Source organism: Schistosoma haematobium, chromosome 1 (assembly GCF_000699445.3).
Source record: "Schistosoma haematobium chromosome 1, whole genome shotgun sequence".
Taxonomy (NCBI): Eukaryota; Metazoa; Platyhelminthes; class Trematoda; order Strigeidida; family Schistosomatidae; genus Schistosoma; species Schistosoma haematobium.
The window spans coordinates 55,513,881-55,532,269 of record NC_067196.1 but is presented as its reverse complement, the minus strand read 5'-3'; the positions used below and the strand labels follow the sequence as shown (position 1 = coordinate 55,532,269).

General features: G+C 34.8%; 1 protein-coding gene across 1 annotated transcript in view; it reads left to right on the top strand.

Moving 5' to 3' along the window:
• FCHSD1_1 (F-BAR and double SH3 domains protein 1) overlaps window positions 1-12,652 on the top strand; it is a 40,226-nt gene extending 27,574 nt beyond the window's left edge. Inside the window, exons 14-19 of the mRNA XM_051208457.1 lie at window positions 1,638-1,686; window positions 3,830-4,308; window positions 7,448-7,733; window positions 8,676-9,065; window positions 9,809-10,239; window positions 12,066-12,652. Coding sequence (XP_051074550.1) covers window positions 1,638-1,686; window positions 3,830-4,308; window positions 7,448-7,733; window positions 8,676-9,065; window positions 9,809-10,239; window positions 12,066-12,086 — 1,656 coding nt within the window. The 3' untranslated portion in view covers window positions 12,087-12,652. The remainder of the gene's footprint in view (window positions 1-1,637; window positions 1,687-3,829; window positions 4,309-7,447; window positions 7,734-8,675; window positions 9,066-9,808; window positions 10,240-12,065) is intronic.
• Window positions 12,653-18,389: the final 5,737 nt, after the last annotated feature.

Genomic DNA, 18,389 nt, shown 5'->3' with positions numbered 1-18,389 from the left:
GACTCGATGTCTGAATGATGTTCATTCTTTTCAATGCATATTGCCAGCCACCTCATTATCTCTAGTTGTATATTTTTGTAACTTGTACAGGGAATAGTCGTAAACTTTTCACAAATGCGCCTGAATAGGTTGTGCAATTAGTAAACATAATGATGTGTTAAAACAAACAAAGAACAGATAACTCGTTGAAATATCCAAATGGCAGGAACAGATAGCCTAGATATCCAAGCAGGCCGTTCTCATATATATGCAAAATATTTTATAAATTTCTGAAGAGATACTTAGTTATACAGATAATAGATAATAGTTAATTTAAATGTTCCGAGATATACACTATTGGTACATGTTATTATAATTTCTCTATAAATTATTGTTACAATAATATAAACTATATAATTCAAATCATGTTATCAATGGATCACATTTATGTTCTCTTTATCTATTATTTAATATTTTGTATAAAATTAAAAACAGCTCCAAACTGATCTTTTCTCACCAAAATAGTTTACTAGTGTTTATAGTCTGATGAAATAATGTTCCTTTCAAGAATCAGTTTCAAGAGGTTTAAATGTTACATTGAAGTATCTTATTGATAGTTTGGTTGTTATACTGTAACTATCAATATGAGAACTATTATTTAATCAACCACCCGGCTTCGATATATGGATTTTGGAGGTCAGGACAAGTATTAGACATTACATTTTAGCAGCTATCAAACTTAGCACTAACCTATAACTTTAACAATCGGAAGTGTAAAAGTCATAAATCATTCGTTGATTACATGACTTCATGTATTAACTGATAATTTCAATGAATTAACGTTTATTCACCCAGTACTTCTCATCAGTGTGCTAAATACAGCATAGTTTAGTTACTTAAGGCATCATCACAAATGATTTAAAATGGAGTTAACTAACACTTATGCTTCAGTGCTCTTTCTAAACAAATACAATCTATCTTATACCATATAAAGGTATTTGCCTTCTGTGTTCCCCTCTACTGCAAGCATCGTTTTTCAAGTGACGATTACATCTACATTCATTGAATGGTATAAATTATATGTTACGCCTGTGATGTAAATATTTCAGGAATCAGCAGTTACTTACTGTAGGAAAAGAAATTTGAAAGTTATGCGTCCTGCCACTGGGATGATGTGATCTCAAATTTTTCATTATATTAAAAAGTGGTAGATGGTTGATGAAAAATCTCAAACCTAGACTCCGTGTTAGTCAGTACTCCTTACTGAGTTGTACTTGCAATCTTAAAGAACTTGACGCCCTGTATGGGATTTAAGCTCGGGTTATTCCGCTTTATAATCTGAGACATTGCCGCTGACCTATTCCGTCTTAACACGCTATGTCGAGTCATCAATGAAATTCAATCAATGTCAACAGACTCTACAAAAATATCAGTGGTCACTAATTTAATTAGCAGTTGACTGTAGCCAATAAAACTTTGACGATCATATTATCCAACTGAGGAAACTCAGAATCTTCAAAATGATTTACTAATATGATTCTAGTTTTTCTTTAATTAAAAAAGTATAAAACTTCTCAGTTCTGATCATTAATTTACATTTATCTGCCTTGTTGACGTCTATTTTCTTTTGTTTTTGTTGCTTGTTTTGTTTCTTTCAGTCAACTAATCGACTTTATAGAAATGGGATTAATAATTGGTCATCTACTTGTAAGCAAATCCATCATTTTACTTTGTTGTCACGTTCTACCACTATGATATTTTTAATTAATTATCACGTCCACTAAATAATGTTACACTGCTAGATTTCAATTCTCTGTGGTTCATCAATTAAATTGATAGCCAACTACTTGAATATTCAAAAATGTTCATTCTAAATTAAATGTTTAAATTAAATATGAAATGAACTTGTAACGTTGTTATTACGTCTCATTCAAAAAGTTCTTGTCGGTGAAGTGTATTGGTCTTTAACATGCACAGTACCAAATACTGCATTGTAATACATGCTATCGACTTACATGTACCGAAAAATATTAACTACAATGTAATCTAGTGTCACGACACAGACCGCTTATAAAAATACACTAGATTTTAAGTATCATCGCTAAGGTTTGACTTGATACTTACTGGTAGATTATTAAAAATAAAAATGAATTCACAGTAAGTAAAAAATATTAAAATTTCTGACGTTACTTGACTCACCGTAAGCCATTTCCTCAAAGAATGATTATTCCAAATTTAGTCAGTAAGATTCGTTCATGCTATATTTTGAGAAAACCCCAATTTTGCTATGGCTAAAGATCCTAATAGATACCACGTACTATATTCCCTGTTAGATCGGTTACTTATTACACAAATTTACACACTAACTAATGAACAAAAACCAAGACCTTAACGCTTATCGATCCTCGAGCCACTTCTAACCCTGTAGACAATCAGAAGTTGATGATTGGAAGCAGACTAGTTCTTTATTGTACCCAATTCGTTTATGACTCAAAACTCATACGATAACACACTGAAAATGCCAGGCCGTACAGGACAGAAAATAAGAATTCCAACATTAAAACCAATCAAGTCATTAATGGTAGGGGGCAAAACAAAGAATACATTATCAGTTAGCATTAACTAGGGAATATTAAAGCAGTAAATAGTTTGACTGAAAGCTTATAGTAAGGGCAATAAAGAAATGTAACCATACAGCTATTTGCCAGTTGTAAAATAAATATATAAACAATAATTTGAGAAATAGCTCTGGAAATTTCAAATTCCTCAACATTTATCTTGCTAAAACATTTCTTCTTTTATGAAGAATAGTAGGAGTGTCCACGTGCTTTGCGTCTTCGATCTCTTAAAACTAGAAATGATTCGACAAGAAGAACATCCGTGGTTAGATCCCAATAAATGTTGTATAATTCTGAGTTACCAACATTTTCCATCCCCATGGAAAATTCTATGATCCTCCCATAATACGATGAGCTCACCTTTTATAATCTACCCGTTTTCTCTTCTTACTTCTATATTTTTGTAAGGTAGGGGTTCACGACCACAATGCTTTTTGAATATTTTATTAATTCCGATTGGGGTTCATTTACTGAATATTGTGTTGTTAGTTCCTCCAGTATTGCTCCAATTTCATGTACATTTAATATATCGTCTTGTTGTGAGCTTAACAATTCACTAGTTATACATTCTGCTTTAGACACAACTGGGTTTGAGCCCATCATAGGATATGTTTCTGAAACTACCATTAATGGAATGCCAGGTGAAACAGGTACAACTACTGTATCGTCTAACTTACTGCTTGTCAATGGTTCCTGCAGTCCTTCAATGATATATTTATTCATTCTGCAGACATTTTCCACCGAAAGTTTCATCTTCAATATTCATCCCTCCTTAAGATTACATTACTAAAACTAACTATTTCTTAATTATAAGTAGTCCTCTTATCCTTGTGTTGGTGATGAATTGATCTCTCCTCAAACCTAACAAAAAATGCATTAAGACTTTGAATTATTCTTCTTTATACCAAAAAGTCACTTTATTCATTAAGTTATAAAGAAAAATAAACTGGGTACTTTGATAACCTATCCTAAGTTGTATACATTACAATGTTGGTATACTTCATATAATGATAGATTGCTCTACCATTTCGTGTTTGCTTCCGTGAATGTCTGTTAACATGGTCAATAGTCAAGATACATATTACCACAGGACTTTAATTCGTTACTTTTACTACTAAACACTTATTTTAGACGATTTGTTCATCACAAAATCGATATTGTCACCTATCAGTATATTTGTTTAAAACAGAAGTCTATCAATGACGCGTTTTTTCTTCTCCATATTTCGTTAGTCCCTAGACCATCAACCTCTGGCCAAATGGATAACTCCACTGATAGAACTCCTCATCCAACTTATAGATCATCATCTCAGACGAGCACAAAATTGAATTGTTTAAATCAGAATGATTTATTTCCAAATAACAACGAAACGCGTGTAAAACACGATTATCAAAATGTTTCACAAATCAGTTCACGAACTCATGACGACATAACTGTCCATAGATCAACTATTAATAATGATAAGAATAGTAATAAAAGCCATCCAAATGGTACATTGAATTCATTTTTATCTATACGTATTGGTAGTTCCAATAATTTGACAAATAATAAAGACGATATAGATTTTGAAGCCATATGGTCTGAAAATAATCGTTTGCGTCGAGCAACTGTTGTACATGAATTTAGAGCTAAAAAATCTAATGAATTAGACCTCGTCGTGCATGAAACTGTTGTCTTATTGAATAACGAACCTCAAAATGGATGGATAAAAGTACGTTATGCATTTGAATTATAAAAGTATCAAGTTATTTATTGAATTATTTATTATTATTTATTAGTAGTAGTAAGTCAGCTCTCAAGTAATGTAAACCAGCTAAAGTTTTAAGGTTTTGCATACTTATAGACAACTGGTAGTATTTTCTTGAACTATTAGACGTTCCGCAAGTTGATTATGTTCATTCAAATCTTACATCAGATACATTCTAACACAGTATATAATGATTTATATATAATTCAGCGATCATTCACCAATAAATAATATTAAAAGAAAGTGATTAGGATTTAAAAATATGCTACACGTAGTCAAATATTTTCAGTAATTTAAACATAATTATGAAAGTTAGCACATACGATAAACTATTTGTCTAACCAGTTATTAACAGTATGTTTATAAGAGAGAAATAGGAATTATTTACACCGGTTACTCCCAATGGAGCACAGGCCGCCGACCAGCATTCTCCAACCCACTCTGTCCTGTGTCTTCCTTCCTAGTTCTATCCAATTCTTGTTCATTCTTCTCATATCTGTCTCCGTTTCTCGGCGTGATGTGTTCTTTGGTCTTCCTCTTTTCCTTTGGCTTTGAGGATTCCATGTGAGGGGTTGCCTTGTGACGCAGTTTTCTGCTCTCCTCAATGTGTGTTCTATCCACTTCCAGCGCTTCTTCCTAATTTCTTCCTCCGCCGGGATCTGGTTTGTTCTCTCCCACAGTTGGTTGTTGCTAATAGTGTCCGGCCAACGGATGCGAAGTATTTTGCGTAGACAATTGTTAATAAACACCTGTATTTTCTGGATGATGGCTTTCGTGGTTCTCCAGGTTTCCGCCCCATACAGCAGAACTGTCTTGACATTTGTATTGAAAATCCTGACCTTGGTATTGGTTGACAGTTGTTTTGAGTTCCAGATGTCCTTCAGTTGTAATTATGCTGCTCTTGCTTTGTCGATCGGCGCCTTCACATCTGCATCAGATCCACCCTGTTCGTCAATGATGCTGCCCAAATACGTAAAGGTTTTTACATCTTCCAAATCTTCTCCGTCAATTGTGATCGGATTGTTGCATGCTGTGTTTTATCGGAGAATCTTGTTTTTACCTTTGTGTATATTGAAACCTACTGCTGCTGAGATTGCCGCTACACTGGCCGTCTTCTCCTGCATTTGTTGTTTGTGCGATAGAAAAGCCAGATCATCTGCGAAGTCTAGATCGTTCAGCTGCATTCTAGCTGTCCACTGTATCCCATGCTTCCCCTTAGACGTTGACGTCTTCATGATCCAGTCGGTCACCAGGAGAAAGAGGAAGGGCGAGAGTAAGCAACCTTGCCTAACACCGGTCTTTACCTCGATCGAGTCTGTCGATTGTCCTCCATGCACGATTTCGCAGTTTGATCCATCATAAGGATTCCGTATGATATTGACTATCTTCTGAGGCACGCCGTAGTGTCGAAGAAACTTCCATAGTGTTGTTCTATCCACGCTTTCAAACGCTTTCTCGTAGTCAATGAAGTTGATGTAGGGTGATGGATCCCATTCAATTAATTGTTACGCAATGATCTGTAGTGTTGCGATTCGGTCTGTACATGATCCATCCTTATGGAATCAAGCTTGTCAGTTCCGGAGGTGGGCGTCTACGGAGTCCTTCATTTTGTTTAACAATACCCTGTTGAAGACTTTTCCTGGTATTGAGAGAAGTGTGATGCTTCTTTTGTTCTCACATTTGCTGAGATCGTCCTTCTTTGGTATCTTGACCAGGTTCCCTTCTTTCCAATCTGTTGGTACTAGTTCTTCATCTCAAATCTTGCTGAAGAGGATGTGTTTGTATGTGTATGTTTATAAGAAAGAAATGGGAATTACTGGATTCTTATTAAATACTAGTTTATGATTCCTCAACACTTGAATACATGCGACCCATGCGGAATTCGGTGCAGGACTTTTGAACCTCCTTTAATTGTTCAGGCATCCGACTTTGATGTTTGATATACGCCAATGTTTAACGACTATCTTCAAGGATTTTCTATCTCGTTTTCAGTTTGATTGAATCTACCAATCAACATTTATAACCATAATTTCAGGAAGTTAATCATAAACTTAACCACTATTGAAATAGATTATAATCTACTGAAGTTTTTTGTAATTTTTTTTTAGTTTGATAAAGACAATCCTCTTCATGATGTGGTATCATTGGGGAGACCATACATGTTCATATCCTGTATTGTGCATGGGGTCATTGAAGTGGACCTCTAGAGACTTCCAAAGCAAAACAAAACAGCTATCCAGTACATTGTGATTTTCACTGATTTTCTCTTTGACTTCGGAGTAGAATAAATATTACCTTCAAACTATATAAATCTCTATACAAACAACCTAGTAGACTATAGTATCTTAGTCAACATTATTTTTAGTATCGTAACACATCTTTTCGTTGTACTGAGACTTAGGTATCCATGTAAGTAGAATTATCAGTACTTATAGTCTCAATTGTAAATGAAATGTCTATTACTTTTGATACGATTGGTTAGTTGGTGCATGAATTAATAGGATATTCCATTTTATAGACTGTTTGCTTCATTGTTACTTCCTGTGATAATGAAGTAGCTTATTGAGAATCAATTTAACATCATCATCTTAAAACTTTATACTTGAAAATACATAGCCAGGCTAGACATATAACGTAATTACTCTAAATACCTATCAGATATGAAGTATATACGTGGTATTGAATTAATGGATTTATTAGCCACTATATTAAAGCAATATACTTGATATTTCTTTAAATACTATTCATCCTATATTTTTTTATCAACCTTGCACTGAGGATTTTTTTGTCAGTTCCCCGAAATTCGCTTACAGTGTTCACCAAACAAACCATGTATTATAATCACAGAAAATAGCTCCTTTTCCACAACAACCAATCTTTTATCGTACATATATGTGTTAAATTGTATATTTATAATTAATAAGTATTTTCTCATTACGTTTCGTAAACTTGGATGAATATCAATTGTTTTTATTTCGTCTGATATCAGTTCGGCATTGTTAAATACTGTTTACATATTTTTGTCTTATGAAATGAGATTTATAATTAACGTTGTATATTCATCCTGCTTCCTTCTAAGTGTTCGTATTCATCTCAACTTCAGGTAAGAAGTTTAATAGATGGAAATGAAGGTTTGGTTCCGATAAGCTACTTAAAACTATCTAACATAGATGTGCCTAAACACAACTCAAAAATCATTATGAACGGTGATAATAGTAATCAAAGTATCTCAACGCTGAATACTAGTGGAAATGACATCCTTCATTCTAAATTAACTAATTGTTCCGAAGACATTGATCAGAAAAACTCTAAGAAGCCTAATCAAGTGGATCCTACGTTTGTATCCCTTCCTCCTGAAATAGATCCACCTCGACTTTTATGCTCAGATGGTACGTTTAGCTTATGAAGAGCTTAATACAGTTTACTTGAATTTACCATTTTTCACAAAAATCATGTAGAATTGTAGAACAGTTCAATATCTCTGGCTGTTTTTCCTGTGAATTCGTTAATGATATATATTGATATCAGTTGCCATATGAGACCTAAAATGTTTATTGTAACTGGTATTTCGTCTTATTACTAATCGATATTTATGGGAATTATAATTGAAGACTGTTATGAATTTGACCATTTACATTCTCACATAAGTTACGGTCGCTTAATTATACAGTCTGCTTATGACTACTTTACCATATGCCGATTAGATCAACGGCAATCTCTTTAGCTAATAGAGCAAAGACCGGGACTTCTAACTCCTATGAATCTACCTAATTCCCTCTACTCTCAGTTGCCAATCTGAATAATAAGATAACAAGCAGATCTGCATTCTACTATTATATTTTCTTTATAACTCAAGAAATCACAGTATTATTTATTCCACTTACATGATTACTCTATCACTCTCCCTGATTTAAAGAGCTCATCATTATCTAGGGAATTCTTAAAGTTTATTTATTTAAAAACCTATTAATATAAATCTCAAAGTTCCTGGAATTATAAAATTTTCAACCCACTTGATATTTTATTCATATGAATGTCGGAAACGGTACTAACTGTTCAGATTGTCGTAGGTTATTACTTTGAAAAGTATTTGATGCATACAAGCATGAAACTATATCAAACTTCTGATAGTTATAAAATAACTACTAGCCAAATGTTTCATTTATCCTATTTAGTGTTCTTTACTTAATTAAGTTATATGAAAATTATGATTTGAATAAATCCTCTTAGAGGTGTAATGCTATTTTTGAATTTTCTTGTCAGTGTAATTTTTAAAGGAAATAAACTCTGGAAATGTTTAAGTATTTTATCTCTAATTGTTTATTTCACAGAAGTTTCTAGTCATGAATTGTCCAAACCACCTCTTTCTGGTTCTTTTGTAAGAAGTTTAATCGATTTTCGCGGAACTAATCCAGATGAATTAAGCTTTAAAGCTGGTGCAGTTATACGTGTGATTGGTCGTGCTCCTAATATTAACGATCTAGTTAATAATTCATCAACAGCAACCAGACGAGATCAGTTAACTTCAATATCTGGCTATAGTATTGATGATGGTTGGTGGGAAGGTGATCTTCTAGTGGCTGAATCAAACAAAAATAATGAAGATCAACAATTTTATTCTATACGTGGTGTTTTTCCATCAATGCTAGTACAATCACTTTCTTCTGTTGATTCTGAGTTATGGACGGTTCGATGGAATAATATTGTACCATTGCCTATAGGTATTTAGTGTATCCTTATGTAATTTGTATAAAACGTTTTAATAGATATTTTAACTATCTACACTCAGGCAATCATAAGATTACTGCATCATGATAGTTTTTTCGATCAATGGTTTATGAAATTTGTCTACTAGTTTTATTGGTTGAATAATTTAGTTTTTTCGCGATTAAAAATTGTTAATCTCAAAGTCATCAGTAGAACTCGAGTTTCAAATTTAATAGTAATAATTACAATGTAATTTTCTGAAGTTTTACGGTTATATTTATTATGGATTGACAAATTTTAACTGGGTCATTATATGAAAATCTCTGAAAAATCCAAAAATGATTTGAGATTTATATTACCGATCATTTAAGAATAACTCATCATGAGACTTGATATTTCTTGATTCAATATCAAGCAAGAATTAGTGGTGAACATTATAGTTGCGAACTAGAATTAGACGCCTCGTGAATTTTTAATGATTTTCCGGCTGCATCGAGAGTGATCACAAAATTAAATAAACTATTCGATCAAACAGTTCAAGAAAGTAGTGAAAATTGTCTCTAGTAAAACGAAATGTAGTTTTTTCTCAATAATAGCCTTTTATCAATCCGTTAAAACTCATGAAGGTAAATGTAATACTTCGAAGTGTAATAGGTTTCTTTGTTCAATTAACTTTTCGGGATGTCTGAATGATATATTTTCATTGTATTTTCAAAGAATTATTTTACTTATCGTAAGAAGTTTATTCATTTTTCAGGTAACTCATTGGAAGAAAGTGATAATTCTGAAAACCAAAATAATAGCAATAAAAATAACATTAATTCTCCTAAAATTAGTGCCAAACAGCTCCATACAACTATAAATCATAATAATAATAACTTGGTTAATAACTGTTCTGTTGATGTTAATAAATCAAAAAAGAGTTGTCATCCGATAGATGAAGAAGACTACATACAACTGCATTCAAATGTATTACCATCATCTCAAACAGTTCAAGTGAAAAGTTCAACTTGCCAAATTCATTCTAGTCCGTCAGAAAGTATTAAATTGCCACATACTTTGTTGTCAGATGATACTAAACATTCAGCGCCTAATAATCCTGTTACAAGTCGACATCCTCATCAAAACTCTCAATGCTTGCATCATCGTCATCATAATCGACATCATGAGTACAGCAAAACTGATGAGGTGAGATAAACTAGTTTCTATATTCATATTATTCAATTGAATTTCCCTTCAATATCACAATCTTCGTGCTAAAATATAACCACTCAAACAAACGATCACTTCAACATTAGGTAAACTGAATGTCCGATTTCTGTTTACATTGAATAACATCTGTTGAATAAAATATTTATATTTTGAAAACGCACACTCTATCAATTCACTACATACTCCATTTTTGACTATTAATAATCCCTTAATTCTTTGTTTCTCAAGTTAAAACGAATATGCCACTATCGAATTATAAGAGACAGTGTAAAGATGATGATACTTGAATAATTATGTAAGTGAACAAGATTGTCACCCATTACATATGAGAAATTATTTTTATTCGATGATAAAATTAATCACGAATGTTACCAAGAAAACAACCCGTGATAATTCAGTCAAGCAATTTTTATTTTGATGATATTAGCACTTTAATTGATACAAATGATTTTGTAGTTATTATTTATAGAGTATGTTAATGGATAGTAAATTAATACAGCGTTATTAACAAATTGTTGGAACATTTTTATGTACTTGAATGAAAGGTGTAATGAACGGTGTTGAAGTAAAGGTAGTTTTCAGCTGGGTAGAATAGCAATTGGGTTTCGAATAGGTGCTTCTCAAGAGGGTGAGAATGAAGTCAACAGATGATGACAAAAATCTACTGAACAGTTAGGGAATTTAGAAGCAGAAGGATCAGAGTGAATTATAGAATTGAACCAATAAATCGCTAGAATTTTGTCGTGTACGAGTTTTTGGTCTATAATTCATTTCATCTGCTCCGTTTGAAGTTATAAACAATTTTTACTGATATTTAGTTGGAATTTTTATCCAGAATTTAAGTAGTTTACTAATTTTGATTCACCCTTATATATATAACAAGAACAATTATTTGGAATGTGTTTAGAACGAACGCACACCTTGTAATCGATAAAATCTGCTCCGCAAGAGCAGATAAAATAATGAGGACACATTGAGATGATCCAAAGAGGGAGTTCGTGTTTAGAATATCATGAACATGTTCTTAAAACAAGATCCGGTAAATACAAGTGATGATCATAAATACATTTAAAGTTTAGCTAAAAGCTACGTTCATGCATCCGTACTTTGTCAGTGAGTTACACTACGGTATTACTATTTCCTATCATCTTTACACTATCTCTTATAATTCGATAGTGGCATATTCGTTTTAACTTGAGAAACAAAGAATTAAGGGATTATTAATAGTCAAAAATGGAGTATGTAGTGAATTGATAGAGTGTGCGTTTTCAAAATATAAATATTTTATTCAACAGATGTTATTCAATGTAAACAGAAATCGGACATTCAGTTTACCTAATGTTGAAGTGATCGTTTGTTTGAGTGGTTATATTTTAGCACGAAGATTGTGATATTGAAGGAAACTTTAAATGAATGCAAAAAAATACGAAAATGAAATCAAATTTTAGGAACACCTGCAAACATTTAGGATTAAAAGCAGGTAACATATCAGAGAAGTCAACTGGTATAAGCTTCAAAATGATTGGTAATAACATAAACCATCAACTATTGTAAAGTAGTGTATTGTAATACATAAAAAATAAACACGAAAGAGTTTAAGTTTAAAATCCAAAACAAATTATCGATGCTTATTTTTATTTAATCATGACTCTCTAGTCATTTTAAACTAAAATAATCTGTTCCTTCACCAAAACTGCTTTGAAACTGGATATTATTTCTCATAGATATTAATTACATAACTTTTGAAAAAGATTCCGTTTCTATTCATTATATTGGTTGTTGCTTTTCTACCCTTTGTTTAGGTGCCAATAGCTGAGGTTTGAGTAGAATTTCATCTCATTTACAAACATGATAGCAATGCATTTATTTTTTACACTTTTTATCTAAACTTCAGATATATAAAGTAATATGGAATCAATTGTTTCCGGCTTGACATTTTTTTGTTTATTTTCAGTTTGTTATACTTTCTGTATACTTATGTTCTTTTTATTTGGACAGTATTTTGTGCATATTTGTCCCTATGCTAGGCTTTTTACCTAGGAATGAACTTATTTCTATCTCATAGATAATAATGAATTGGTCCACTGTTTTTATTTGCAAACCTCCTTCCTTTAAACACTTGATGAATACATCATAATTAAACCTTATTACATTTGATTGTTATCTCACAGACCTTCATTTTTGTCTGTATTTTGATGATGTAACTTTTTATTTTAGGTTTAGTCCTATTGTATTAAGTTACAAAGTGATTGGTAGAGATTTTTCTGTAGTCACCAAAATACTAAGATATAATGAAAATATCCATCAAGTTAGAGAATAGTTTGGATGAAAAGTAAAGTGTTGTCATATTCAAAGTGTGTGAGATGTCGTGTTTAGTTTTCAATAATTGATGTCACGAATTGTCTGCACACTAGAATGGTGCAGTTAGTTTAATTTAACTTCTATTTTCACAACTAAGTAACAGTTACACAGTTTAAGTAAAGTCTTCCACTCTGATAAACAATTTAAAACCCCTTTAGGTCACTTCTGGACATTCTGTTGCTCCTAAAAAGGAGCTTTTGTTCTGAACTTGATTGTTTAATTGTTTAAGCATGATATAAGTCAATGTGTTTGTGGTGACTCAGTACCCATCAACTTGATCTCATTGATAAAACACGTACTATCAACTCTCTAAAAACCTTTAGGAAGTAAAGATACAATGTATCTATCGTACCCATTCAATCACTGACGGTGGTCCATCTATATACAGCAGCCATTAGTTTCATGATAAAGGCGTGAAGTTTTCAACCATTTTGTTGAATGCACGTAATTCTGCAAATATCTAATCATTCTCGATCCTTTCTCCCCGTCCATAACTTCAAGTGATAACATCAAACACAGTGTCGTCCATTCAGAATTTGGCGTTTACGTCTCTCATCAGGATGTTCACACCATTTTCTGAGCTTTTCTTTACAATCTAATGCAAATTCTCATAAAATATCCTTATGGTCGTCGTTGCTATGATTGGTAGGTGCATAGCATTGGATGAAATTCGTTTTAATCCTTTATTTATTCATTTTAAAAGTTGTTTCAATGATCCTGTTTTAATGAGATTCCCATCTCATAACTGCTTTACGGGCTTCTTTGGACAGCATCAGTGTGTCGATCATAAACGTAGATGATCTATGTCGAACGATTAGAGGCCTACTCGACTTAGATGGGAATGTTGTAACGAACCAGCTAACGTTGAAGTCACACCTCATTATCAGCACCTTAAGTGGACTACCCCGTTGACGTATCATGGTACTCATAGATGCTTTGAAGACTGTAAAACACAAAGGACGTCATTATAGAAATATATTAGTTAAAGTGGATACAAGCGAAAGTATGACCACCGCCGTATGGGCCAGTCCGTGGCGTACGATTAACTGATGCACGTTGGTTATCCTTGACGAGGATGGATAATTTGTTCGATATTCAGTGACTCAACTGCCGGATGATTTGACTAGGGCTCAGTGACGTTTCATTGGCCCTACAAGTGTAACTCTTGGCTTGAACATGCTCTAAAATAAAGCCATCAACTGAGCAGATCGGGCTGCGACAGATGACACCGAGTATAAATGTACCACATCTGATAGCCAGCTCGCAGCTAATGACTTCACAAGTTACACTATCATGGGATTCACAAGCAAAGGAGTAGTTATTTATATTATTGGTTAGTTATGAAGGACGCCACCTTTCCTACATCTATGTCTACCACACCTTGGGTAGTGGTATCCGGGTAATTCTGAAGTGGTGTCGAAGTCATGTAATTATCAAGTCTCTGTAACAAGTTCAGTGAGTGGCCTTAATTTTTCTACTAGTGCTCCTATATCATAGAATTTATTTCTTAGACTATGAATGTTGGTATATAAAACTCCTAGGGAAAACGACCTATTTACATAGGCCTTTGTAGCATCCTCTTTTAAGACCTGACTATTTGAAGACCCACTAAACGAAGATTTTCCTAACCATTTTGTCGAAGGGTCTCTAGTGGCACTTCACTCCTCGTTAGTTTCATTAGAAATTTTAATTTTCCGTCAATCGCAGTCGAGTGTTCAACACGTCCCGTAATAGCACGCACTAAACTGACACACTTTGTTCAATGTCAGTACTTGTATTACCAGCACAACCATTATCATTCCTCTAAACGGCCAAAACAAAGAGGCTCAGTAAGGTTAGGCTTCAATAATTTTTTATACGCGGTCGGAGGTACACATCTCATAGCACCACTTTGTACGTACCTTACGGTATTCCTTCCTCCACAAGGAATAAAGAATTAGGCTGTCCATATTTATAATACTTCCAAATATTGTAATACGTTTAAGAAGGTTTAAAACAATATTATAACAACACGAACACAAGTGTCAGAATCAACGAGAAAGAAAGTACCACAAGACAGAATTAGGCAAATCTCAAACCTTAACCGAAATATTTCAAGTTGAAGTAAACTAAGAATGCTTTTTGACGCAACAAGAATACAAAAGAAAATATAATCATAAGAAGTTATAGATTACTGCACCTTTTTGAAACATAGCGTTTTGAAGATCAACGTAGTTTCACTTCCAGCATTCGAACCTGCGTGATTGTGGTCAGAACGCAATGTAACAACCACTAGACCACAGCGACGATAAAGTCGACCGATATGTTAGACCGGTCTGTCATTTTCCAACGAAACATTAGTTTGTACAAATGTCATATATGCCCTCACTGTTCCTGCTCTCCATGACATACTTTATGAGAATACTCTGAAAAAGTTCGCGAACCATGAAAAAATTTTATCAGTTGCCTTTCGCCTTTCTCACAGGTTCATCAATGAACAAAACTTATAAACTCTACTCGTAATTAAACCCAAATCTGCAGAGGCACTTAAAAATTCAGATTGGCGGAAAATTGCTTTTTACAAGACTAGCAAAGAACATCTACTTTCTTTTCTTTCCCAAACTAATTGTTGTCGCGCGCTAAGTAAAAAGGACAGTGGTATTTTTCCTCCCTGAGTAAATGTTATTGTTTTGATCGTTTATTACCTATCAAGACTACTGTTTTCACTTTCATTGAATTCATTTCAGTTAAGGTATTCGACTAGAGTATCGTTTACTGTTTCTCAATTAGTTTTTCTTCGGTACTCTTGAGTACCTTATTTTCTACTGTATCTGTTAGTACTTTTGGTCCTAACAATCTACAGTTCTCCACTTTTTTGGTCACAGATAATTTCTTGTCTCTAAGCATTATCGCATCTCGCTCTTTTTTGAAAAGGATCCCTTTCTGATGACTGGCCAGTGCAAAAAAAGCAGTTTCCAACGTCCGGGTTGTTGTTATCCCATTGAAAGCGGAATGCAGTGCGATGACTGCAAAGGCTGGTACCACGAGGTTTGCACGAATTTAACGCTTGCAGCTTTCAAACGGTTCAGTGAAAAGGGTTGCGTATGGCTTTGTCAACAGTGCTGTTCGGATGCAAACAGCTTGTTAACCGAGGTCATCTTACTAGTAGATTCTGTGAAAAAGTGTTTTAGCAAGCGTAGTCGGGACACATCAAACGGCACTCGATCTGTCGACACGCAAATTGATATGAAGCAAACTCAAGTGAGTTCGAAAATAGGTGACTCACATCGATCAAATAAGGAAAAGCAGTCTCCAAATAGGCCTGCCTTAAACAAAAGCTCAAGGAAAGTAGGTTCTTCTGTTTCCCGTCTCCCAGATGGGATCCCACAGGAAACGCCTAGAAGCCGCAATCGCAAGGCTCGATCGGTTTTTAGCGGAAAACACAACCTGACCTCCCAGGTCGTCGACAACCCTCCGGAATCCAACAGTAGATTTGACGCAACTGTTGTTGTTCCTCCTAGCACCATTGACGAATGAGTGCAGGTTGTAAGGAAGAAACAACGTAGCGATATAAAAGGGAATCCTGCCCCCATAAAAGTAGTCGAAAAATCGAAAGTTGATCACAGCGACAGATCAGTTATTTTTCATAGAATCAAGGGGATCGAGAGCACTGAACCAAAAGCTCATTTTAAACATGACATTGTGCTGATTAAACAGCTGCTTGATCAACTCATGTCTCAAAATATCACCGAGGTCGCCTTGCTAAAGGTGTACAGACTAAGGAGTCTAGCGAATTTGAAACCAAATCAATCCAGACTGCTTAAAGTAGTATTCAAATCTTCGAACAAACGCGACCTAATTTTACAAAATGGACACAAATTAAAGGGTTCAGGAGTCTTTATCCGTTAGGACATACCGTTGGCAGACCGTTTAAAAAGGCGGGAAGCCGAAAAATAACTACAACATAGGTTAGACGCTGGCGAAAAGGACCTAAAAATTGTAAATTTTCGGGTTGTAAGACTTCGACAGAGAATGATGCTGAAGCCACTTAAATAGGCTTCGGATCTGCTACATTAATGCACGAAGCTTACTTAATAAGCGATCGGAACTAGGTGTACAGATTGACTCTACAAAGCCAGACATAATCGCAGTTACAGAAACCTGGCTGACACAGGCTATGGATAGTATGGAACTTGATTTCGAGGGTTTTACGTTAGTAAAGGCCGACGGAATACAAAAGCGCAAAGGAGGGGGAGTAGCTCTATTAATTAGAACTGCTATTCCATTTGCCATTATCGACAGTGTATCCCATGAGAGTGGGACGTGTGAATTAGTTGCCGCTTGAAATGCAAGGGACAAGAGCTGCTGATTGGTTTGGTCTATCGCAGTCCAAGCTGTGAGGCAAATGAGATCCTGTTAAGCAGTCTCAATAGTTGGTCACAAAGTGGTCGATGTCTAATCCTAGGGGACTTTAGTGCACCGATGGTAGACTGGGAAAATCTGCGAACTGAATCGTCAGAAAATTCCTCCGAGCAGGAACTATTTGATGCGGTTATCACATGTGCCCTAGTGCAACATGTGAAAGAAGCGAATAGGTACGACCCAGACACTGAATCATCCTTATTAGATCTCATACTGACTCACTATGAAAATGACGTTGCAAACCTCCATTATATGCCACCCCTAGGTAAAAGTGATCACGCAGTTTTAATTTTCGACTTCCATATAACTGTCAGTCACGAGCACGCGTCAGTCCAATCCAGACCTAACGTCTGGAAAGCAAACATACCAGATATCATGCACTCAGCATCGTTAGTAGATTGGACAATAGACACAGAGTCCTCCATTGAAACGGCCTGGGACGCATTTCGAAATTCATAATTGAAAGTTACCACACCTCACACCCCTTGGACTATACCAAAGGGGCCGAAAAACTCACCACCATGGTTCAGTAGGGAGGTCCGTATCCTTCTCCGTAAGAAAAGGAAAACGTGGGATATATTTAGGTTACTGGGGACTGATGAGTCAAAATCTCAGTATCGAAAGGCTCGGAACACTTGTGCCTCGACCCTCCGTAAGTCTAGAAAATTGTACGAAGAAAAGATTGTTAAGGAATCCATAGAATGTCCTGAGCGTTTGTATTCCTATATAAACCAAAGGACGAAGGAGAAGAGGAAATATTCCTGCTCTATGGGGAGACAGTACTGCTTCATCATTAGTGGAGGACGACTTCGGTAAGGCTCAAGTGTTCTCGAACTACTTTAGCAACGTATATACCATAGAATCACCCTTCCAGTCAGTGCATACAGATCCTCCCACACATACACTGGATAGTGTGACCATTAAAGAACTCGATGTCTTTGGTCTGCTAAATAAGCTTGACATAGGTAAATCCACGGGGCCCGATGAATTACATCCTAGGCTACTGAAGGAATTATCTAACTTCGTTGCAGGCCCTTTAAATACCTGCTTTAACCTATCCGTTACGCAGGGTCGCTTACCGAAAGATTGGAAAAACGCCATAGTAAGTCCTATCTTCAAAACAGGCACGAAACACAAACCTGAGAACTACCGCCCCGTTAGCCTAACTAGTGTGGTTGTTAAAAGCTTAGAAAAGATTATTCGGAAGGAGCTGTTTAAGTATCTCGATAAAACCGGCTCCTCTCGGAGAAGCAGCATGGCTTCAGAATAGGTTATTCTTGTCTCACTAACTTATTAGTGGCTCGTGAAAGCTGGTGTGCTCTTAAGGACGAAAAGCTACCTGTAGACGTCGCCTTTATTGATTT